This window comes from Colobus angolensis, unplaced genomic scaffold, assembly GCF_000951035.1.
Source record: "Colobus angolensis palliatus isolate OR3802 unplaced genomic scaffold, Cang.pa_1.0 Scaffold38, whole genome shotgun sequence".
NCBI classification, from domain to species: domain Eukaryota; kingdom Metazoa; phylum Chordata; class Mammalia; order Primates; family Cercopithecidae; genus Colobus; species Colobus angolensis.
Genome location: NW_012117154.1, coordinates 7,008,323 through 7,033,890, shown reverse-complemented (window position 1 = coordinate 7,033,890; position 25,568 = coordinate 7,008,323). Strand labels below are relative to the sequence as shown.

The 25,568-nt window shown below is 56.6% G+C and overlaps 1 protein-coding gene across 1 annotated transcript; it reads right to left on the bottom strand.

The window, feature by feature from the left end:
• Nucleotides 1-243: 243 nt before the first annotated feature.
• On the bottom strand, nt 244-1,731 carry LOC105520475 (putative uncharacterized protein C21orf125). Its single transcript, XM_011954229.1, is given in 2 exon segments — nt 244-778; nt 1,709-1,731. Coding segments are annotated over 2 exon segments (558 nt in total).
• Between the last annotated feature and the right edge of the window lie 23,837 nt (nt 1,732-25,568).

Sequence of the window (25,568 nt, the reverse complement as noted above, 5' to 3'; positions counted from 1 at the left end):
GATCCGAGGGGGACTGTGCAGACACGGGCCGTGACAGCGGGTCCTCCGTGGAGAAAATCAGTACCAAGTCAGAGCGAGTCCCCAGGGCTCACGTGTCACTCTGCACCCGGAAGGAACTTTCTGGAAATGGGATATATCCCTGCAGAGTGGGACTCAGGGGCTCTTTCCTGTTGCTGTGCAGAAGGCGAGGTCTCAGGGGAGATGATCTGGAGGCTGGGAACCTGCCTGGGCCTGGGTCCCCTCTCAGGGCTGAGGAGCCCCGAGCCCAGCGTCCATAGTCGCTGTAGCCAACCTCACAGGTCCCACCTCCTCCTGCCTGGCCATGCTTTTGCCCGTGTGGGCTGCGGCCAGGGCCTGGTTGCCACCCGCCTCAATGTGGCCCTGAGGCCAGTCCTGTGCTAGCCTGTATTGACATGCTGGCTCACTCAAATCGGTTCTTGTCAAGGGCGTTGTGGAAAGAACAGCTTTCAAAATAGAGCCGAAGAAGATGTGGGCTTCCGCTGTGAGAGCCCGGGTGCTGGCGGGCTGCCCAGGGCGCCTCCTCTCTCTGCGGCCGGGCGTGGAGCTCCACCAGCAGCTCCTGGCTGTTGCAGGGCTGTGAGATGTTTTCGTTTGTTCAGCAGGAAGGTCTAGAGAAAGGGGCTGAAGGGGACGCCTGAGCGTCCAGCCTCAGAGAGGAGGCCAGGACCGAGGCCTGGATTCATTCCTAATGGGTCCTGAGGACAAGCACACGGAACTGGCTGTGTTCTGGCTGCAGACGGGCCTGGGAGTGCCCTGTCTGGCATAGGAACAGGCAGGCTGCGGGGCAGAGCGCAGTGGACCTTCTGCCTCGGTGGAAGGAGCTGGTGTGCGGCTCCGCGCCCTGGAGTCCCCATCCCAGCCCCTCAGCCAGCCCCTCTGCGGTGGCAGTTTCTCTTCTTGCCAAGACCTTGGACGGAGTCTGCACCCATCCCTGCGCGCTGCAGAGACAAAACCCACAACCAGATACTCAGGAAGGGCCAGGGTCCTGCCACCCGCACGTTAGACCCTGAGGGTGACGTTTGCTCTTTGATCCTCTGGTCCTGTGCGCTCTGGGGGCCTCGGCCTGGGGTGGAAATGTGGATTCTTCCCTGTCTGAGACAGTGTGATTTTCAGACCAGCAGAGAAGGAAATGTCCGGCGGCTGTCCTGTGGGGGTCCACCCCACCCTCGATACTGTCATGGGCCGCGTGTCTCCCCCAGATCTGTATGCTGCGGCCCTAAGCCCCAGTGCCTCCGCAAGGGACCTTACTTGGAGATGGGGTCCTCGCAGAGGTGGTTAAGGTAACATGAGGCTAATGGGGTGGCCCTGGCCCAATCTGCCTGGTGTCCTTATACAGAGAGGAGATGAGGACACAGGTCCACACAGAGGGGTGACCTTGTGAGGACAGCAGCAGGAGACAGAGCCAAGGACAGAGGCCTCAGGAGCCAGCGGTGCCACACCCTGACCCGGGATTCTGCCTCCTGAGTGGTGAGAGAGCCGTGTCTGCTGAAGCCCCCAGGCTGGGGGACTTCCTACCGCGACCGGGAACTCACACGATAGTCACACAGCGTTACAGGTGACACAGTGAGCTCCCTCCTTGGACATGCTCCTCCCAGCATTCCGGTGAGGTGGGGGCTGGCATGTCACCCCCACTCTGGATGAAGGGGCCGCATCAGGCGGGGTGGGCACAACCAGCCCCCCAGCTCACCGTGGGCTACGGCACAAGTTCATTGCCTGCACTTCGGGGTGGGCACTCACTTGCCCCTGTTCCAGCCACCATGCCTGCCGTGGCTCCCTCCTCACCGGGGCCTGTGACTATGAGGCATTGGAGGAGGAGGTGCTGGGTGGAGACACCACAGAGACTGAGGGTGAGACTGGAGGAGGGGAAGCCCCCATTTCTTCTTGAGAGCCCTGCGGGGTCAGGCCAAGGAGCCCGGGTGGCTGTGCAGGAAGGAGCCGCACTCTGCTAGGTGTGGGGGCTTCCCACCTGCACTCCCAGGTGAGCTGTGGCCCTGCCACACAGGCCCCTCAACCCTGTGCCTGCCACACGGCCCTCTGGAGGAGCCTCTGGCTGTGTCTGGGGAGCCCTGCTCAGCCTGGCCCCAGTGGAGTCTCCACAGCAAATCAGCACACAGCAGCAGCGACCGCTGTGCGCCTGTGGCCCTGAGAGGCTGCGAGCACACAACGTCCTGGCTGGAAAGAGGGGAGGCCTGGGGTCCGGGCAGCTTGCAGGGCCAGCTGTGCACCCAGTGACATCCTCATCACTGCCCATGCCGAGCACAGCGGAGACCGCGAGCCAAGGGCAGAAGGAGCACACGGTCACAGGAAACCTTTCTTTCCAGCTCTCTGTGCCTGCACCCAGCTCTTCGTGTCTAGGGATGAATTTAATCTGCACGGTGACCTCTGAGGTGGGCACCACCACTGTCCCAGCTCTATAGACACGGAATGTGGCGGGCAGCATGGTTAGGAAGCAGCAAGACTTTGAGTGGAGGGGGGTCTGGCTGTTGCTTCCCGTCTTTATTGAATGGTGTCTCCACAGAAAGATCTGTGTCCCAGAACCTGTAAAGATGACCTTATTTGATAAAAGGGTCTTTGCAGATATAATCAGGTCAAGACCTGGCGGCATGATCATCCTGGGCTGTCAGGCTGGACCACAGCGTCTGATGTGAAGGACAAGCGCCTTTATCAAGAGAAGAGAAAACTCAGGGAGAGCCACATGGAGAGGGGCCGAGGCCATGGGAGGGCCAGGCAGGGATTGGAGGGAGGCAGCCACAAGCCAAGGAACGCCTGGGACACCAGAAGCTGCCAGAGACAAGGAAGACCCTCCTCAGGAGCCTCCGGAGGGAGCGCAGCCCTGCCCACAGTTTAATTTGGGGCTTCTGGTCCCCAGAGCTGTAAGGGAATCAGTATCTGTTGTTGAGGCCACCCGGCTTGTTGCGGGAGCCCCAGGTCAGTGCCCACTTGGCCACACTGCCCCAGCGGATTGTGGTCGAGTGCCCAGGGTTCCGGCCCCAGCACCTGCACTCCTGACCACGCAGGAGGCTGACGCCCGCCGGGAAGTCTGCGCACGGCACCCTCGCTCTTTCCGGATTCCAGTGCTTCCTGCGGTGCTCTGTGCACAGGAGTGCTGCCAGCTCCCTTCCCCAAACTCTCAGGGCTGAAAGGTGACATCCAGCAGCAAGCAGGTGCCCCGCTCTCTGCGACAGTGTGGTTGAATTGGTGCCGGCCAGACCAGGTGTGTTGGCTCATGCCTGCAATCCCAGCGCTTTGGGAGGCTAAGGTGGGAGGATGGCTTGAACCCAGGAGTCCAAGGCTACAATAAGCTGTGCTTGCGCCACTGCACTCCAGCCTGGGTGAATGTGAGACCATCTCTATAAAATACAGTAGAGGGACAGCGAGTCAGTGCCACACGATTGGCCCTTGGTGTGTTTCCCCTGCCCATCAGTGCTACTCCAAGGAAATGAGTGAGCAAATGTGTGCCTGTCTGCTCACTTGCTTAAGACGCAAAGGGTCTTGAAAGCAGGGCCGCACCCAGCATCTTCCCTCCCGCAGGTGCCTGGAGTGTTGGGCTCCTGCCGCCCCAAACCGACTCGGTGAACACAGGTGAGCACTGGCTGACCGGATCATGTTTAAAGGAATCCTTTAGGGGAACCACTCTGCAAAGAAAAAAACCCTCAGTAACTCGCTTTTAGTTAAATGTGGACTTCACCTTATCAGGCTTCTGAAAGTGGATTTGCAGGAAGCCTGGGTGGTGGCGTGTGGGGAGGCCTGGGTGCCGGTGGGATTCTCCGCAGGTGCTGCTGGGCTGGGCAGTGGCTCTGGTGGGGAGCGCTGTGGCTCCAGGCCCTGACCCGGCTCCCGCTGGGCTGACTGTGGCAGGGAAGAGCCATTTTTCACAGTAGGTGGGTGGCTTCACACCGGCCCAAGGCCAGTATGTTCCATGGTTCTTTTTGCTGATGCAATCAGCCATCAGGTCAGCCCAGGTGACTTCTGATCTAATCTAAACAAGGTGGGGTCGGTGGACTCAGTTCTCACAAAGAAAGACATGGTGACGTCGGGCGTGGCTGGGTGAGGCAGGGGTGGGGAGAGGCTGATGGCCTCTGCCTCTGCCTCTCCCTCCGCCGGCACCACCCGCCCCAAGCTCACATGGCCCTTCCGGGCGTCATTTATTCACTTGGTTGTGCCAAGCAGCAGGGGCACAGCTGTCCCAGTCCTCACGCCCTGCCCTCCTTTGGCAGCCTGGGCGTCTGCTCCTGTGCTCAGAGCACCCTCCGCCAGGCACCCCCCATCCACACCCAAAGGCAGGCCCAGGTGCATGGCTTGGGTGACGGAGTCTATTTGGGGCAATCCCTGAAAGCCCAGTGGGAAATTGGGGTGGAGGGAGCCGGCAGGGCCAAGCGGCCCCGGGAACGAGCAGCCTGCCTCCAAGGGGACCCCTGGGTCCTCTCCCCGCTGGCTGGCCCTGTCGTGGACATGAGCTCTCAGGTTTCGGACGGGCTGAGCATAGTGGCCGAGGGTGCCCTCAGGCAGGGGCAGGTGGGCTTGGGCCAAAGAGAAACCTCTTCCCCCATAGGGGACACGGCAGACAGCCACCAGGAGCCGGAGTGGAGGGGCCAGGCTGTGCTCAGCCTCACGACTCACGGACCTTTGCTCAAGCTCACAGCTGGCGTGCAGGAGGGCGCTTTGAACATCTCCAGAGCTGGGATGAGGTCGGAGCTGCCCCTGCCCAGTGAGAATGAATGCCCTGGGGCCGTGTGGGCTCTTGGCCAGGGGGTGCCAGGATATGCCTGGATTTCAGAGTAGGTGGTCAGGGCGGCCACCTGCTGGGTGTCTGGACAGGGACCATGGAGCCGGGACGACAGGGCTTCAGCTTCAGGAGCCGCACAACATCCAAAAGCAGGGGGCCCTTGAGGACCCAGCCCTGCTCTCCAGGCAGCGGGCACTTGGCCCCAGAGCCCCCCTTGCTCGGTGCAAGGCCGAGCATCTCCCGAGCCTGGTGCCCACCCCGCCACCTTGGCCTCTGCCCACTCCCTGCCAGCTCTCACTCTGCCACAGGCCTGGCCCCTCTCACTTCCCGCCTGGGCCCCACTGTCGCCTCCCATCATCTCCCTCCTGGGTGACAGCCTTGGGGAGGGTCTCTGGCCTGGGCTCTGATCCCAGGACACGGCCCTTCCTGCTCCTCGGTGGCCTTCCTGGGCCTGCAAGTCCGAGACCAGACCCATGGCTGCTGCCCGCTGCTAGTGGGCCTCAGATTTTTCAGAAAGAGGGAAGAGGCTCGGACCAGCCCAGAGCAGCTTCCAAGTGAGGCCATGGTCACGAGCAGTCCAGGGTCCGCTGCCCGGTGAGGGTGGGACTGCAGGCTGGGCAGGGACAGCAGGCAGGGGTCCCTCCTTCAACACAGCCCCCCCTGCTGTGCGGGGCTCTGGGGTCCTGCCTTATGGGGGTCCTGTGTCACCTCAGCGGGGAGCAGGAGATGGGCCCGGGGCTTGGGGCTGCCATCTCCACCCTTAGTCTGGGGCTGAGCTGTTGTGGAGCAACTCAGGGACCACATGTTTGTAATTTGGGGACAATTCTGCCTTCCTGTAATTTTATTGTATTTAGTAAATGCGGTTTAATTTTCTTCCTGTATAGACTTCTCAAATAACTACAAATCAAAAAAGAGCTTGCAGGCCCGTCAGGGCAACCCTGGCCTCCAAGGACCCAACACCAGGCCCGTGGCACACACTCATGCCCGCTCTCACTCCCGCACCCTGTCACACCTGCACTCATGCCACACACACAGTGGGCACACTCATACCCCAGTCACGCACAAACACACATCCACACACCTCCCTCTGCTGCTTCCTCCCGCAAGTCCCCGCACCCCCATGGACCCCCATAGAGTCCCCATCAGGGCTGCTCCCCCTGCCCCCCCCACCTTGTCATTTCCCACTTCCGTTCCCAGCACTGGCATTCGGCATTTGCCACGGGCTGAGGGCTGGTGCGACAGACGCCCTGCCAGCGCCACGAGCTGACGCCCGTGTAAACACGGCTGTTCGGTGCACACAGGAGCCGCCTCTGGCCTGCTAGACACTTCCTGCCCGGAGGACCACAGACCTGAGGCCGGCTAGGACGAGAGGACCGCGGCTCACCTGCCATCAACAGGCTCGCAGGGGCCCCTCGCTGCACCCAGGGGGCTGGGGCTGGGCCGACCACTGAGAGAACTCACCATGCATCCCCTGCTAGCCTCCCTGCTCAGGGGCAGCTGGGATGTGGGCAGCCACCTCCCAGACTCTAGTCAGGGTCCCGGATGTGGGGAAGGCCACCCATCAGGTGAGTGTGTGTGAGACATGGGGACAATGGGGGCACCCCACGGAGACACCAGCTTGTCCTGCCGCGTTCTCCGTGTGCTGGATCGGGGGTGGCTGCAGGCGCGGCTGCTTCCCCTGGCTCATCTGGCTCTCAGGTGGTCACGGCTGTGCGGGTCTGCTCCTCAGCTTCCGGGGGTGCAAGGCAGTGGCAGTGCAGTGGCCCTAGTGGCTTTATGCTCCTGGCACGGCTCCGGGGGGGCTGCCGTGGTGACGATGCCTGGTGGGGCAGCACTCTGTGCCTGAGTCTCCCAGGAGGCCCGCCTGGAGTCTGCAGCCCGTCCTGGGTCCCGTGATACCCTTTCCCTGTGTTAAATCCCTTCCTGCTCAGAGTCCTCGGGGCCACTCTGCCCTGCTCAGACCCATCTGTCATGAACCCTGGAGTGAGCGGTGCTGCTGGGGGCTGGTGCCTGGAGGTACGGGGTCCCGGGAGCTGGGAGGGTGGGCAGAGGAAGTGCCACATGAGGAAGCTGCAGGGGTCTCCATTCTGGCCACACAAAGTGCCCGAAGTGGATAATGCTTCTGGGGGAGTGGGGGTGACTGGAGGGTTGGAGGGATATCTGGGACGGCTCCCTGGGGGCAGTTCTCTTGTGAGCGTCTGTGGGTGTGAAAATCCCTGTCATGTCGCCTTCCGGGATGTCCATTCTACTTCAGTGCCAAGTGTAAGTACACAGTGCCTGACTCACACCCTCTGGGTGTCCGCTCCTGTGCTCAGAGCACCCTCCGCCAGGCACCCCCCATCCACACCCAAAGGCAGGCCCGGGCGCATGGCTGGGGTGACGGAATCTATTGGGGGCAATCCCTGCAAGTCCAGGGTGGAGGGAGTGGGCAGGGCCGAGCGGCCGTGTGAACGAGCAGTGTCCTGCCTCCAAGGGGAGCCCCGGTAGATGACCAACTGTGTGAGATCATCTACCTGTTCCTCCAGGTCACAACAAATCCATCCCTCCCCAGCCTGTTTCAAACTTGATTGAAACACCCCTAAATGCTCCACAAAGTACCTGCGCAGCCCTGGGCTCCAAGAGGCTTGGCCAGGGGTAAGCTTAAACGAGAGCATGCATGTGCACACACAGACCCACCCACACAGACACATGCACACGCATGGATCCACACACACAAACACACGTACACACAAGCTCGTATACACAAACACAAGCACTCACAAAATCACACACGTGCATACACACTTGTGCACAGAGTAACTCATACACACGAGTACATGCCTGCATTCACCTGACAACACAAACACGCGTGCATACAGCAAACACACATGCATACACCTGTGCATGCCCATGTGCACACAGCAAATATCTGTACACAACCGAATCCATAGGTGTGCACAAGAAAACATATACACAGATACACATGCATGTAGTGCACACAAACATACACAACGCACACACACAAGCACACATGCGGGCACACACGGAGAGATTTTGGTTCTTTGCTCGTAAATCATTTGTTCACTAATTAAATCACCCATCAGCTCCTCCGACAAGGGTGGCATGGGAGCCTCCTGCCTGCCCGGTGAGTTCTGAGTGCTGAAGCTCCCACAGGATACGGTATGTCCCGGGAGCAACAGTCTTGAAGACTATGGATGGCTTCCTTGTCTTGCCCTGGCCAGAGGCGGGGCCCTGGGTTAGCACAAGGCTTTGTCAGATGAAGTTCCAAAGCTTCCCCATAAAAGGAGTCACTCCGAGCTAGCATCGCCCACGACATCCTTCCAGGCCTGGCTCCCCTGGGGCACGTGGAGTGGAGCGGGCGGGCGGGTCTGTGCAGCGGACGGGGCACCCTCCCGGTGTAGGGAAGATGCTCTGCTCTTCCCACCCTGGGACTCTGTTCCCCGAATCCGGCCCCCACCACACTCCGTGGCACCCAGCTGTGCCCCTGCCGCTGTCCTGTTCATCCTTTCACACTTCTGGGGGTTTGGTGGCTTTAGCATGGCCTGTCCCCTCCAGGGACCCACCGACCTGCATGCCAGGGTTTACTTCAGCCTCATCTGGGAAGGGAGCCGCCCTCGGGAGGCCCCTCGAGTACACAGGAAATGAAGAAGAGAGAAAATGAGGCTGAGCTGCTCCGATTGGTCCGAGGGTCCTGAGTCGGACGATGACAAAGAAACCCGTCCTTAGAGTCTGGACTCTGCTTCCCAGTCCACAGCCATGTGGCTCAGCAGCTGGCGCGGGGGCACCATGAGGATGGGGACCCTCCCCCTCTGGGAACTGAGGGCCAGGAAGCCCACTGAGCACTCAGGGTGTCCTGCTCCGCCCTGGAGAGAGAGTGGCCAGAGCCTGCACCCTGGGTTAGAGGGTGAGGCCGGGGAGCCAGGCAGGTGCCAGGCCAGCTCCTGCTAGGCCACCCTGCGGGCCATACCTGTCTCTCACGTCACTCAGGCCTGGGAGCCTCTCCCTGTGCTTCCTCTGCCAGCACATGTGTGAGTGTGTACATCACACACAGATGACACGTGTGCAGAGAGGTACGCACACAGAGGGATGTGCACACACACTCACACAACATCGTATGTTACCACGCCCTCTTACACCTGGAGACATTTGGGAAGATGCTTGACTTGTTTGGTCAACCCTTTCTAACTCGCCCATCTCCCAGCTGTTCACACCTTGTCGGCCCCCAACCCCAGAGCCTCCAAGTCACCTCCCAGGTGTCACTGTCAGCCTTGACACCTCCTTCCTGGGCAGGGGCTGTGAGGTGATGCCTCCTTCCAGGACAGGGGGCACCATCCGGGCAGTAACATGGGCCACAGTTGCCTCATGACCCTCCCTACACTTTGTTGCTGTCCCAGCCACAGGCCCGGCCCTGACACAGAGCGGCTTCTCCGGCCAGCTGTGCAAAAAAGGAACGCGTCCTCCCTGGGCCCACGGCTGGATGTCCACATAGCAGGGGTTCCTCCACAGCTCAGTGGTGTTACCCTGGGATCTGAACATGGCAATGGCCTGGGGCCTGATCGCGAAAAGGGAAAAGCAGTGTTACCAGGGACATCCTCCTGGGGGTTTTAGAATCTCCCCCTTGGAGGGGAGAAGAAGAGGGAGGGAGAACTGCCAGCCCAGCCCCATGAGTGGAGGGTGCACCGAGCCACTGACCTCTGGTCCCTGCCCACCTGGGAGCTCCTCCCTCACAGGCAGTGCCAGTCTGTGGCAGGGGTCAGGCCACCTGTTCTATCTGCCTTTAGTTCATAGCCTGATCAAAAGGTTAATGAGTTCAAAGTTACATTCCTTATCTCATTTTTAAGATTGAATGAGGACTCAAACCCTGCACCTGGACCAGTGACCCTGGGCATTCTCTCTCATCATTGCACAACCGCAGAAGCTTGTATCTCCCTGCCAGCCTTTTATGAGGTGCAGCCACGGGTCCTTTGCTTTCTTACTCACCGCTGACGTCTGTACTAATGACGACACGCTTTCGAATGCCAATCCGCTGACTGAAGTACTAGCTACAGGTTTGTTTTTTTTTTGTTCGCACCCAGAGAATGTGTCCTGGCAATACGCTTCTGTTGGACGTTATTATGCAGTGATGCTGTATGGCAAATGTGCTCCAGGAATGACACACTCACAAGGCAGTGTTTGGCCTCCTGTAAAAAAAAACCCGCAGAGACAAATAACTAAGAAAAAAACGTGGAAGAAAGATGTAAAGGATTCATGCCTTTAATATATAAAGAGTTCTCAGAATAAATAAGCACTTTGCTACTAGGGGCCTATCTTCTGATTTTACCCATGCAAAGGAATCTCCTTCCTTTGTAATAGCTCCCAGGAACCACCCCCTCCTGCCCTTAGTCCAGATTATTTGGGTGTGCTGACCTAAATTCTTCACCTCCAGAGATTAAACATGACACAAACCTGGCCAATGAAGGGCTTCCCTGGGACAGTGGCTGGAACTATCAGGGAAAAGATATGCTTTCTCTGTAGACTGTGAGTTGGTAAGATGTTAGCTACCTGTCTTAGTCTGCTTTGGGCAGCTATAATGAAATATCACAGTCTGGGTAGTCTATAATGAACAGAGATGTATTGGGGAAGCTGGGAAGTCCAAAAGCATGGCACTGGCATCTAGTTAGGGCCTTCTTGCTGTGGCATCCCAAGGTGGAAGGCGGAAGAGCAAGAGAATGAGAAAGTGAGAGAACACACACACACACAGAGAGAGAGAGAGAGAGGGGGAAAGAGAGCGCAAGATGGGGCCAAACTTGTCCTTTTATAAGGAACGCACTCTGAGATAATGGCTTGAATCCACTTGTGAGGGTCGTGCCCCTATGGCCCAAGCACCTCCCATTGGGCTCCACCTCCCCACACAGCCATGTTGGGGATCAAGCTTCTGACACATGGGCTTTGGGGGACACTTTCAAACCATAGCACCATCTCTGCTACAAACTGGAATGAGCCTGCATGAGAACAAAGCCAAGGCAGGGAAGTAGAACTGAGGGATGCTGCTGAAAAAAAGGAAGAGAACAGATGAACATTGTGTGAGCCTGGGTCTAGCTCAGCCTGAAGCCTGTAGTATCCTGGGCCCTTTAGTTATGTTAACCACTGACTTTCCTTTTAGCTGGAACCAGTTTCAGTTGCATTTCTGCCTCTTACAACCAAGGGAGCCTTGACTGAGACCCACTCATAGAAAATGGGGCAGAAAATAGGAACTGACACTCAAAAGAAACACAAATGGCCAATGAACATGAAAAGAAGAACCGCTTTCCATAAGGAAATCCAAGAATTGCACATTACAATAAATGCATGCTATTATGGATTGAACTGTGTCCCCCTCCTGAAAGGTATGTTAGTCCTCACCCCCTGTACCTAAGAACATGGCCTTATTTGGAAATAGGATCGTAGCAGATGTAACTAGTTAGAGTGAGACATACTGGAGTAGGCTGGGCCCTAAATACAGAACGCCTTGTGTCCTTGTAAGAACAGAGGGCGGCCCCGGGAAAAGCCGGCCCATCTGAAGATGGCGGCAGAGACTGGATGAGGGATCTGTAAGCCAAGGGCTCACGGTGTCCCTGAGAACCTCCAGAAGCTGGAAGAGGCATGAAAGGAATCTCCTCAGGAGCCTGAAGAGGGAACATGGCCTTGCCCACACCTTGATTTCAGACATCTGGCTCCAGAACTGTGGGAGGATACATTTCTGTTGTTTGGAGCTGCCTGGTTTTTCATACTTTGTTATGGCTGCCCCAGGAAACTAATACAGATATTATTTTCCACCTCTGAACTTAGCAAAATATTTTTAAAATGAAAATTCTTACGTGTTGGCACAGTTTAAGGTCAGGGGTGCCCCAGCAGTTTGGCAACATAGATCAAAGGTTTTAAGATACTTTATCCCCTTTCACTTGGTAATTCCATTTTTAAGGCTTTATCCTAGGGAAAAATTTCACATAGGAATTATGAGTTTTGGGAAAGATGCTCATAATAACACTGTTTATAGTAATGGGTGGAAACAACAAATGTCTACAAATAGAAATGTTAAATAAATGGGAATGTTATATGTTAAACATGAGATATTAGATATTAAGAATAATGTATTTAAATTATATATGATACCTGGAATTCTCTTTCTACAAATAGAAAAACAGGATGTAAGACTGTTCATATGGGGTACAATCCAAATTTATTTTTAAAAAATTTACATCTATTCAACTAGAAAAAAATGCACCAAAATACTGAGTGATATCTGAGTGATAGAATTATGAATTATCTTATTATTTCTTATATGTTAGTATTATTATTTTCATATATATTTTTTATAATAGTCATATATTCCATTTTATCATCATGAAAAAAAGGTTTTAAAATTCCAAATCCTTTAATGTGCACTAATGTTTTAAACTAAGGTAGAAGAAAAAAAGTCACTGAAAATCCCAGATGTAATAATCATGCCCAACAAAGGCCAGCAAACTTAGTGCATATTTGCTGTAATAAAATATTAACCCACTTGTGAGGGTCATGCCCCTACAACCCAAGCACCTCCCATGAGACCCCAACTCCCCACACAGCCATGCCAGGGGTCAAGCACCTCCCGTGAGACCCCATCTCCCAACACAGCCATGCTGGGGGTCAAGCACCTCCCATCAGATTCCGTCTCCCAACACAGCCATGTTGGGGGTCAACCTTCTGACACATGAGCTTTGGGGGACACTTTCAAACCATAGCACCATCTTTGCTACAAACTGCAATATTTTAAAAATATATATTCATAAAATATACATTCGGTAGCACAGATCCAATTATGGGACATGGCCGGGAGCAGTTGCTCACGCCTGTATCCCAGTACTTTAGGAGGCCCAGACGAGTGGATCACCTGAGGTCAGGAGTTTGAGACCAGCCTGGCCACAATGGGGAAATCCCATCTCTACTAAAAATACAAAAATTAGCCGGGCATGGTGGCGCGCCTGTAATCCCAGCACGTTGGGAGGCCGAGGCAGGAGAATCACTTGAACTCGGGAGGCAGGGGTTGCAGTGAGCCGAGATCATGCCACTACATTCCAGCCTGGGCAACAAGAGTGAAACACCATCTAAAAAAAAAAAAAAAAAAAAAGCCAAAAACATCCCCAGAAAACAATTATGGGACACAGTGTTTCTAAGTGACATCTAGAGGGGCAAAGCAAACACAGCCGCTTTCTAAAGCCCTCCAGGGCGTGGCGCAGCCACGGAGCTTGCCTCCGCCGGGGCGCAGGAATTGGCGATGCTTCTGTCTGCGGACCCCTCCTCCTCCGTCCACTCTGCATTTCTCTTCCGTCCCTGCCACGTGCGATTGCGTGAGTGTGAAGGGACGATGACACAGGGGAACCCAGGGACACCTAAACCCGGGGCTCGCGGGGTAGACCCGGGGACAGAGTGGCCTCCTCCTGGAAGGGAGGAAAGGCAGAAGCCCAGGCCAGGCCTCCGAGGCCCCGAGCTGTGAGACGCGCTCTCCAGGGCCTCACTGCCCCGTGGTCCTGCGAGGCGTGGCGAGCCAGGCCTGCGTGATTGCCCTCCCCGGGCCTGAAGCCTGGCCGAGCGGGGCCAGCGGGGAGCTCGGCCCGGGAAAGAAGGCGGGTGCCCCCGGGCAGGACCCCGGGACTTTGCCCAGGCCCCACGTCCCCCGCAGCCCAGGGATGTTCCTGGCAGCCCAGCCCTTCTTCCATGGAGGCTGCAAGAGGCTCGGACCCCCCAGGCCTCTCTCTGCCCGGAACCCCTGGAGTCTGCCGGCCTGTGGAGCCTGCGCCCTTTGGGACGAGATCCCCTGCAGGACCACAGCCGCAGCCACGCACCACCGCCAGTGCAAGAAGTCGTTGCGCTCGCCGGCCTGCACCACAACCTCTCAGCCACACCCCGTGACCTCACCGTGTCCAATCAGGCTCACAGCAGGCAGTCACATGACCTAGCAGTGACCAGTCAGGATCATGTTCACTCCCACTCACCCCACCCCCAGGGTGGCTAGGTTAGTCACATGACTCGCTGTGGCCAATCAGGCTCTTGCTCCCGCATGGACTTGCCAGTGGCCAGGAGTTAGGTTCTGGGAAGCCCCTCGCGGGCAGCCTGGCTGTGGCCTGCGTCTCCCACCCAGGGTCTCCGAGGCGGGTTACTGCTTTTCCAGCAGCCCCCTGTGATGGCTGACTGACGCCACACCCTTCCAGGGAGGGACGATGTCCCCCAGAACCCCATCAGCGCCTGCGGCGCAGTCAGGAACCCTGACAGTGACCCCAAGAACGACGTTTCCCCTTCCTCAGCCGCGGTTGAGGCCCTGGGGCTCCATCCCCAGCAAGTGCCCAGAGAGGGGCAGAGCTGGCCACAGCCTGGGCCTCATACACAGACACACACACACACACACACACGGACACACGGACACACAGACACGCACTCCCAGCACACACAGACACCCCCCACAAACACACTGCCCCCGGTGCACACACACACAGATACACACAGAGGCACAGCACCCCAGCAAACACACAAACACACCACCCCCAGCGCATACATACACAAACACACACACCACCCCCAGTGCACACAGATACACAGCACCCTCAGCGCACACAGACACACACAGAAACACACACACACAGCACCCTCAGTGCACACACAGACTCCCCTTGGCGCACACATGGATACAGATATACAGACACACACAGAAACACACACACACAGCACCCTCAGTGCACACACAGACTCCCCTTGGCGCACACATGGATACAGATATACAGACACACACAGAAACACAGACACAGACACACAGCACACTCAGCACACACAGACATACACACAGACACAGCACACACTGCCCCCGGTGCACATACACACAGATACACAGACACGCACAGCGCTCCAGCATACGCACAGACACACACATCACCCTCAGTGCACACATACACGCTGCCCCGGCGCACGCATACACATAGAAACACACACACAAACACACCATCCCCAGTACACAAAGAAACAGACACACACAGCACCCTCAGCGCACGCAGACACACACAGACAACACAGCAAGCACCCCCAGTGCGCACACACACAGAGACACAGAGACACAGCACCCCTATCGCGCGCACGCGCGCACACACAAACACACAGCACCCTTAGCGCACATACACAGACACACACACAGCCCCACAGGCAGACACACACACCACCCCTAGCACACACAGACCCACTCACAGACACCACCCCGGCACACAGACACACCCGCGCATACCACCCCTAGCCTGAACACACACACGCATCACTTCTAGTGTGCACATACACACACAAACCACCCCGGCGCACACGTATGTCTACCACCGTGTGTGGCAGTGCAGGCGCACATCTGAGGGAGGCGCGCTCCTGGGCTAGAGGGAGTCTGGCTGTGTCTGGCTGCTGGAATCTGGCAGGAGAATGTGCTCACCTGTTCAGGTATGACTAGAATAGGAGAAAGTAATGGGCAGCTGCCCCACCCCTGCCCCGCTCCTCCCACAGCTGGTGGTCTTTCCGCTGCTGAGCTGGATCCAAGCCTGGTCTGGAGGGGTGGCTGGGCATGGCTCAGGAGCACCTGTGTTCCCGGTTCTGGGCCCTTCCAGCGGCTGCCTGAAGTGCCAGGCAGGGTGTCAGGACAGCAGCAGGACCCGTCCACCGGAGTGGGGCAGGGGAGAGCATAGTTCCCACTGGGGAAGCATGTCAGGTTCAGGGGAGACGCTCCGAATGGAGGGAAGGAGGTTGTGGGGATAAGAAAGCTGAGGTGTCTCTTGAGAACTCAGAGCTCCTGGGAGCACCTGGTGTAGCCCTCACAGATGTGGAGCCCAGGCCAGGTTGCAGGTGGGGTGCCAAGGCCCACCCCACTGCCAGCCTCTTGTGCTAGGCGTCCCTCCGTGCCAGAAGGGCTCAGGTTTCTAAGGACGGGGCAGGGAGCTACTGGGAGGTCCTGTGGCGCTTTTGGTTCTTGCTGAACTATTGGACCTGGCTTAACTTTGTTTATTGCAGTAAAATACACGTAACATAAAATTTACTATTTTAACCGTCTGAAAACACATAGTTTGGTGACATTAAGTGCATTGGCACTGCTGTGTAACCAGCACCACCATCCACCTCCGAACTTTTCCCAAACTGAAACTCTGAACCCATTAAATGCTCACTCCTCCAGCCCCACCACTTCCCACTCTACTTTTTGCCAGTATGGATTTGAGTACTCCAGGGACCTCGTACACATGGAACCATACAGCATTTGTCCTCTTGGGACCAGCTTTGTTTACTCAGCATGATGTCCTCCAGGTTCCTCTGTGTTGTAGCATGTCTCAGAATTTCCTTCCTTTTCAAGGCTGAGTAATATTCCTTTGTGTGGAACATTCTGTGTCTCCATTCATCTGTGTCGATGGATGCTTGGGTGTCCCACCTCCTGCTCCTGTGAACTGCCTGTGGAATCACCATGCCGTTTGAGGAACCACCGACCATTTCCTACAGCGGCTGCACCATTCACATTCCCGTCAACAGTGCACACGGGGTCCAGCTTCTCCACTTCCTTGCAGACACTTGTAATTTCTGTTGTGTTCTGATGGTAGCCATCCCAGTGGGCGTGTGGTGGCATCTCACCGTGGTTTTGTGGACCTGGCATTTTAGAGGGGATGGAGATGAGGCAGTCATGGGGTTCCCAGGGACAGGGTGGTGCCCCACCATCTGATCTGGCTCACCTGTCCCTACTTCCCCGTCTGTTTGGTGGGCTTCTGACCCCTGCCTCCCCAGCATGGGGAGAATGTGGCCAGAGGGGAGGAATCTGTCGCATTGCCTGGCCATCCTGCCCTGTCCCTGGCACCTTCCAGGAGAGGGACTGACTCAGTGAAGGGTGGATGCCTTCCCTGTTCCAGCGGCTCACTCTCCATGTGCACACCCAGGTAAACCGGTCAGTGAAGAAACACTCCGAACAAGTCAAGGAGCAGGCTCAGCCCTCTGGTTGCCCCGGGAAGCTGCCCGTCTTCACCCACACAGGGCCCCAGCCCTTCAGGCAGGAGCACCAGAGGCTCTGCGGTTGTTGCCTTTGACCCACTTTCTCAGCCTCACCTAAGAAGAGGACTAGAGGAGCCAGCGGGACAGCTGGCCGGGGCTGGGGCAGGACAGAGCTCTGCCGGGACCTTCAGACCTGCTGGCCTCGGCCTGGTACTGGGTGGGGGGTGGGGCACAGCCCATTCCCTCCACAGTGACCAGGTTGGGTCTGAATGACCCGGTTTGGCTGTCCACACTCCAAAATGTGCAACAAGGGGCTTCTGGTAGCCTCCTTTTGGGAGGGCGTGACCCCTGGGTGAGGACTGCTGCGGCCCCTCCTGTGCAGCCTGCAGGAGGCCCACAGACCGAGGCCTCCAGGGGGCTTCTGCTCCTGGGCGGGACGTCTCCTGACCCTCTCTCTCCCCTTCTCTTACCTGGTTTTAGGGGCAGCGAGTGGGTGAGCAGCCGGTCTAGAGAAGGGGTCAGACAGGTCCTGGGCATCCCAACGGCAGCCTTGAGGGACACCTGCTTGTCCTGTCCCTAACTCCTCGGCATTCTTTATGAGTGGGGGAACCCAGAGGGGTCCCTGGAGGCAGCAGATGGGGGTCCCTGGAGGCAGCAGATGGGGAGCAGGCGTTGTCACGGTGAGTCTGGTCTGGGGCTCGAGGTGAAGACAGGGCGAGGAGCCTGGGCTGGCCGTGTGCTCTCTTGTGTCGTCCCCCGTCCCGCCCCGCCCCCAGCTGTGTGCTCTCCCATGTTGTCCCCCGCCCCGCCCCCAGCTGTGTGTTCTCCTGTGTCATCCCCCGCCCCGCGCCCCGCTGTGTGCTCTCCGTGCCGCCCCCGTTCCTGAAGCCCTCTCCTAGCCCCACTGCTTCGTTGGTGTCTGCTGTTCTGGGATTCTCCTCTCCACCCTCCCTTGCCCCTCAGACCCTGCAATTGAGATGTGCCCGTTCCGCCCATGTCTCAGAGCAGCCTGGCCCGACCTCGCCGGTATTTCAAGGGTGACCATCAGCGTGTGCGCCCTGGGCCTCAGCTTCCTCTCTGTGCCCTGCCCTCTTCGATGCTGGTGTTGGTGGAATCGAGTCTCCCCGAAACTCACATCCCCTGGATGCTCAGAATGTGACCTTATTTGGAAACAGGATCTTTGAAGATATCATCAGTTAAATGAAGATGAAGTCAGACTGGATTCGGGCGGACCCTCATTCCAGTGGCTGCTGTCGTTATAAGGAGGCCGCGGGAAGACGTGGAGACGGAGGCAGAGATAAGGCTTGCCAGTAGCCACCAGGAGCCAGGAGAGGCCTGGGACAGGTTCTTCCCCACAGCCTGCAGAGGAGCTCGGCCCTGCCAACATGTTCAGGCTTCTACTTTCCAGAACTGTGGGGGACACGTCTCTGTGGTTTTTAGCCCCCAGTTTGCATTTCAGCAGCTCTAGGAAGCCAGTACAGTCCTGAATTCAATATTGATTTAATCCAAGTTTCTTTTTTTTTTTTTTTTTTGAGACAGAGTCTCGCTCTGTCGCCCGGGCTAGAGTGCAGTGGCCGGATCTCAGCTCACTGCAAGCTCCGCCTCCCGGGTTTACGCCATTCTCCTGCCTCAGCCTCCCAGTAGCTGGGACTACAGGCGCCCGCCACCTCGCCCGGCTAGTTTTTTTTGTGTTTTTTAGTAGAGACGGGGTTTCACCGTGTTAGCCAGGATGGTCTCGATCTCCTGACCTCGTGATCCGCCCGTCTTGGCCTCCCAAAGTGCTGGGATTACAGGCTTGAGCCACCGCGCCCGGCCAATCCAAGTTTCATTTTTAACTGCATGGTACATGGCATCTCCTGTTTTTCCCTAAGCCAATCAAGCCTGGTTTAAAAAGAATAAAAAGAACTCCTGAAGACTAGCGTGTGGCCCGCTCAGGAATGCAGGGGCAGGGGCAGCAGCAGGAGCAAGGGCAGCAGCAGGGCCCTCTGCGCTGGGGCCCGCCCCAAAGCCGCCCCACCTGCACCTCATACCAACTTCAGGATGCTGGGACCACACACTGCCCCATAAAGAAATGGAGGCCGGGCGCGGTGGCTCACGCCTGTCATCCCAGCACTTTGGGAGGCCGAGGTGTGCAGATCACCTGAGGTTAGGAGTTCAAGACCAGCCTGGCCAACATGGCGAAACCCCATTTCTACTAAAAATACAAAAATTAGCAGGGCGTGGTGGCACATGCCTGTAGTCCCAGCTACTCGGGAGGCTGAGGCAGGAGAATCACTTGAACCTGGGAGGCGGAGGTTGCAGTGAGCCTGGGTGACAGAGCGATTCTCTGTCTCAGAAAAAAAAAAAAAAGAAAACAGAAATGGAGGCCCAGGCTAATGACATCCCAGCCAGGGGTGCCCAGCAGGGACAGTCGGAGCGGGACTGTGAGCCGGGTCAAGGAACCCAAAGTCCACCTCTTCCCACTGCCCAGAAGCTGACCAGCCCCAGGCTCCTGAGCCAGCTCCGGCCACCAGCAGTGATTGAAGAAAGAATCTTCCAGCCCTTGTTCCAGAATCAGCCAGGCATCTCCATGGGATCTGCCAGGCATGGACTGAGTGAGAACCTTCCCTGAGGACATGGACTGTTCCAGGAGAGGGAACGATGAAGGTTGGGACATCCATGCCCTCCACTGCTTCCTGTCTTTTAAGTGCTGGAGCTTCTGCTGGATTCCATGTTACAGATCATATCACATCCTCCATTCTGGGACATCTCACCTCCACTGTTGGGACATCACCTGGGAAACCCAGGGTGGCCTGTCCCACCTGAGAAAACTGAAGCAAACCCAGCTTGTTTGAGGATCTGAGACTCCCGTGGCTCCAATCCTGCGGGCCCAGTTCCTGAACCTTCTTGCTGATTTCAGATCTGCAGTTCATGTGTGTAAAAACAGTTCTGGAAACTTTCTTCCAGGCCTGGGAGTGACTGAGCGATTCCTGGCCCTGAGGAAGAGCTGATTGGACCCTCCTGGTCCAGCTGGTCCCAAGGGGCTCTGCCCAATTTCAAACTGTCACCTTGTTCTCAGTAGTTTTGAAATGAGCTGTGTTTTACAAGAAACACGTACTTATTTTTCCCCATCACACTTTCGTTCTTTCTGGTTTAACAGGGACCACAGTGGAAATGCCAGCGAGCCAGTGGTGTGCTGATGCCACTGGGCCTGGTCTCACATCACGGCCTCCTTGTAAAGTGTCACTTCAGAGTACTCTGTCATTTTCATTAGCCGATCCCAATGACGTCTGTACTTGCTCATGCCATACGCAGTCCATGTGTTTTCTTTTTAAACAAACAACAATACCACCCAAAACCACAACAGCCAGGTCAAAATGAATGACACCCTTGCAGACCACACTGCAGGGGCTGGGGCTGTCCTTAAGGCCCTGTGTCCTGCTCAAAGTCAGGGGCTTCCATGGGTTGCCTTGGCAACCCAGGAACTCAGGTCCCTACTCTTTTTTTCCTTCTTTCTTTCTTTGTTTTTTTTTTTTTTTGAGACAGAGTCTTGCTCTGTCACCCGGGCTGGAGTGCAGTGGCGCGATCTCTGTTCACTGCAACCTCCGCCTCCCGGGTTCCCGCCATTCTCCTGCCTCAGCCTCCTGAGTAGCTGGGACTACAGGTGCCCGCCACCACGCCCGGCTAATTTTTTGTATTTTTAGTAGAGACGGGGTTTCACCGTGTTGGCCAGGATGGTCTTGATCTCCTGACCTCGTGATCCCCACCTCGGCCTCCCAAAGTGTTGGGATTACAGGCGTGAGCCACCGCTCCTGGCCCTTCACTCCCTACTCTCTGTAGCTCCCAGACCCTGCATGGCAGCCACGCCCGCAGGTCCCAGGAGGCGTCTGGGACTCTCTGCTTAAAGATCCCTCTCAGTGGCTCTGCCTGTGGCCTCCAGAGATCTCTCCTCCACAGGGGGTGCTGGTCCACAGGCACCAGGCCGGGCATCCAGTCTCGACTCCGATGGCTCTCAGACAGCCAGGCTGTCTCAAAACAAGCTCCTGAAATGTGGAGACATGGCTCATCCAGTGGCAAATGTTGGCATGGGACTGGGGACTGTGAGAGAGGCTGGGGCTGGATGAGCTGGATCAGGCGGGGCCACAGCCTCATGCTGAGCCGTGGTGTCTGTTCTGCGGGGCCTTGCATGGCATGAAGAGAAAAGGGCCCCCGATGCTGCCACGCCCCCCCATGCTGCCGCGCCCCCCCATGCTGCCCCCCATGCTGCCGCGCCCCCCCCATGCTGCTGCGCGGGGCTGTTCAGTCTGGACGCTGAACGTTGCCACAGTGGAATTCTAGGCAGACAACTTCAGCCTACGGTTCTGCTTGCCATTTGGTGACCTGGCAAGACACTTCCTAGATAAGTCTGGAAAAGGCAAGATGCCTCATCCTGTTTTAATAAAAAGTGAGTAAGAAAACATCAGCTTTGAAGAGCATTTCTGGTGCTTTTTGTTTTTACCTTTACATACTTACTTTCTTGATTTTCTGTGGAACCTTTTCTATTAATTTTTAGACTTACGAAAAACCGGCTTCTTAAGAGAAGGCCCGGCAGTGGAGGGAGCATTTCATCGTGTTCCACAGACGCAGCTGAAATGGACGGAGACCCATCCGGAAGCCGTGGAGAGAGCCAGTGTCTCCTCACCCGCCCCAAGACGGGGGTCCTCCTCTCTCCCCCATGATCCGGGCTTGGCCTCTCTGGGCTGTGAGACGCACAAGTGAAATGCTTCAACCTCGGAGGCCACAGGGACCTTCCACCACAGGCCTCACGCTCGTTCCTGCCACCCGCTTCCCATCCCAGCTCCTTCCTCCTCAGCTTGGCTCCAACAGCCCTGAGTCCCTGCCTCCCTTTCCCTGTCATCCTTGTCTGGTCGTGCCCAGCGCTGTGAAGCCAGGACAGACCACACTGCTCTGCGCACACCACGGGCAGGCAGGCAGGCAGGCAGGCACTGGGCAGGTTGCAGATGGATGTGGATGGTGCCGAGGACCCCCACCGGTCTGGCTTCCCAATCTTGGCCTCTGCTCTTCTTTCTCCTCTGCTGAGAGCCTCTGCTCAGCGTTCAGAGAGGGAAGGTGTGGGTGGCTGCCTCCTGCCCCATGCCCCCTCCTCGGCCCCCACCTCTTCCCTCTCCTGGAGCAGTTGGTGTCCTCAGAGAAGGTCCTCGCTCAGTCCACGCCTGGCAAATCCCACGGAGAGGCCCGGAAGCAGTTCCCTCCATGGCCAGCCTTCTTTCCTTACTCATCATCTTATGCTGTTACTGTCTCCGTAGCTGGAACCGACGGTCCTCGAGAGAAGGTGTCTTGTCCGTCCCACTGTGCCCACAGCCCTCACGCAGTGCCTGACACAGAGCAGGGCGTCTCAAGCCTTTGAGGACATCTGGAGGATGACTCGGAACTCACCCTCACGTTGCACTGTCTCACCTCTCTCTGGGGGCCTGTCCCTTCCCGCGGTGACCTTCGAAGCATGTCTGTCTGTCACCATGTCCCGGCACAGTCTGGCCATGCTCACTCATGTCCACCCGCTGACTCATTGCAGCTGGCACGCTTCTTGCAAATGGCAGAAACTCACACATTTTTTGCATGAGTAAATAGTAGCCAAAAAAAAAAAAAGATGGTTTACATGCTCTACACTAGCAGCCAGCACGTCACCTGGAAACACAGAGACGAGAGCCGCCACTCAGACATCTCCATCTCCCGGGATCCGCGCTCCGTGTGGCCCTGGCAGAGTGCCCAGGATAAAGGGCATGGCCAGCACCTGCGGCCTGCTCTGAGCCCCAGTCCTGGTCCCCGTGTTTGGACGAGGCTGTAGCATCCCAGAGGCTTCTGCTCTGCCTCTGGGGACCTTTGCTCCATTTGCAGGTTTCCTTCTTCCTGCAGTGAGGCGGGTGGTTACTCCAGAGCTGCCCGCTCAGCATAGGGCAACCCCCTGCCAGGCTGTCCATGGTGCTCTTCCTAAGTGAGCCCCCCGCCCAGGGGAACCCCGGCTCTTTTTGGGGCCTGGCTGACTCTCGCTAGGGCTGGCCCCTTCCTGCGCCCCTCCTCCCCTGCCCTCCGACCTCAGCATATGGCTCAGGGACACAGACACCCAAAGGCCTCTTGGGTCCTCAGCCTTGATCTCGGCCACGGCCCTGCTTAAATATCAAGAAAACGCATTGGCCACATAAATAATTCCTCACTAACGGCAAAGACAGAAATTGGAACCAGCAACCCTAGAGGGCTGGAGTGGGGAGGGCCAACTGGCCTGTGAACAGGCACATTTCTGCTGCTTTGCTGGCCTTCGTGGTTCATTTAAGCAGCCTGTGGAAGGCCTAGCCTGAAAGTGGGTGCTGTCTGAGATGGGGAGGGGCCCAGTAGGACCCACACAACTGTGGCAGCCACAGAGCCACAGGGAGCCTCAGTGTAGGAGGCGAAGGAGGCAATGTCCTGGGGGCAGACGCTGGGACTGGGCAGTCTCTGACCTGTTCACCGCGGGTTATTGACTTAACCTGTGGACAACTGGGCTATTCTTTGAGGGTGGAGGGGTTTGGGGGCTTTTCTCCTACCTGCCCTTCCCAGGCCAGGGCCGCGGCTTCCTGACCTAGTGCACACAGGTCTGTCAAGCTCTCCGGATACAATGGGGCAAAATGACCAGCGCGGCCTCCCGGGTCCCTGAGAAGGATGCCACTGCAGTGGTGAATCTGATTTTCTGGCACCTAAAGCCACTAGGCTGAAGCAAAAAAAAAAAAAAAAAACAAAATTTAAAAAGTACAAAACCACCTGAAGCAAAGCCAGGAGCACAGGGAAGGGCCTTAGGCACCAAAGAGGGTCGGGTCGGGTGGGGAAGAGGAACCTGTCTGACTCCTGGCTGCACCAGGAGATCCCTTCCTCACTGAGGGCGGCGCCGGGGCCAGCTGCGCACCCATCCCTCTGTAAAAATGCTGCCCACGCTCCACTCTGTGTTTATCAATTTATTTTGAGAGTTTTATGACACGCTTGTGGCCCACGCTGCAACTATGAATATTAAACGAACCCATTTCCTGCTGGGGTTTCCAGTCTTAAGGCCTACAAAACAAGATGAACTCCAGAAACATGGCAATCATAAGGCAGGCTGAAGAAATTCCACGTGGAAAGGAAAACTGTTTTCCACAAATCTGTAATAATATGCAAACCATAATAATAAAGTACCATTCCTGCAGACTTTGGGAGCATTCCTTCCATTACGTTCAGTGAGGAGTTTCTCGAATCATTTGCTTGTATCCTTAGACTCACACCATGTGATTTATTTTTCCTCATAATGTGTTAAAAGCATGGAAGACCAGAAAACAGAAAATAAATCAAAGCTTCTGAAAGGAAATACAGCTTCTGGGGGTCAAGGACACAAATAACAATAAAAGACACTGGGTAGCACAGGCCTGGTTGAAGCACAGACTTAGTTACGAGGGTGCCAGGGGTTCCCCCACTGGGGAGACGGGACTGCAGTTCCAAGCTTGCCTTTTCCTCTGTGCTTCCTGCCTTTCTCTGCAGAGCAAGCTCCTCGCCCGCGGGGCCAGGGAAGGGAAAACAGGATGGCCATAGTTGGCACAGGGCTATTCGGGGTTTTGGAAGCTCAGGGCGGGGTCGAGGTGAAAGGTCAAGCGCACCTGCGCGTGGGGACCTGTTCTGCGGAGGCAGGTTTGGCTGCAGTTTTTATTTGGTGCTGATGAACTGTTTCCAAACAGCCAGCCAGGTGTTTGCAAATACCTAAGACCTTTTGGAAGACTCTGGCTAGGGTGGGAGGGGTAGGGAAGCCTGGTTCCTGGATGAGGGGGGCAGATATTTTAAGTCACAGGCTGAGGGACTGAATGGTGAGTGTGATCAGGGGCCTGGTTTCTCCCCCATCCCGCCTTTTATCTTTGTTCTTTTTTGAGACAGGGCCTTGTTCTCTTGCTCAGGCTGGAGTGCAGTGGTGCAATGACAGCTCACTGCAGCCTCAATCTCCCGGGCTCAAGCCATCCTCCCGCCTCAGGCTCCCAAGTAGCTGGCCCTACAGGCCTGCGCCACCACACCTGGCTATTTTTTAAATGTTTTATAGAGGCGAGGTCTTGCTACGTTGTCCAAGCCGGTCTCAAACTCCTGAGCTCAAGTGATCCTCCTGCCTCAGCCTCCCAAAGCCCTGGGATTACAGGCGGGAGCCACGGCGTCCAGCCTTGTTTTTGTTTAGCTCTCCTAGGAGGTTAACAGGGTGTTGGGGCCTCCAGAAGAAGAAAAGACCGATGTCAACCGTTCAGCTGAAAGGAACTAAAAACATTCCCCCGTATTCTTGGTGTATAAACCTGGGACAAAGGAAAAAGCACTTTGAACGATTCAGGAAAACTTTGGGACTCTTCATTTCCTTGAAAGCCTTTGAAAACCAACTGACTCCCAAACAACCCCCGTGTGTGTGTGTGTGTGTGTGTGTGTGTGTGTGTGTGTGTGTGTGTGGCGATTGGGAAATCTGTAGTCAGACCGCCGGGGCCAATCAGGAGCTCATCCTAGTTTCTCTGGGCCCTTCTCCCAGGCGTCCGCCCAGGCAGGAAAGCCTCCCTAGAAGGGTTCCAAGTTTTGTGCCAACTTCCCTGAATTCTGGTTCCCCCTTCTGTGAAGTAGTGTTATTTAACACAAGGAAAAATGACCCTAGGCTCGATCCAGAATCTAACTCCCAAATGGGTCCTCAGGCTTAAAAAATACCCTCGCCCATAGCCTCTGTCTGTCCTGGAGAAAACGTTTTACGTTGCGATGAGGCAGGGGCCGCGGGCAGGGAAGTGATCCCGCGTCCCCGTCCCCTCCCCAGGCGGCTGGCCTGGCTCCGTCACCGCCCGCAGCGTCC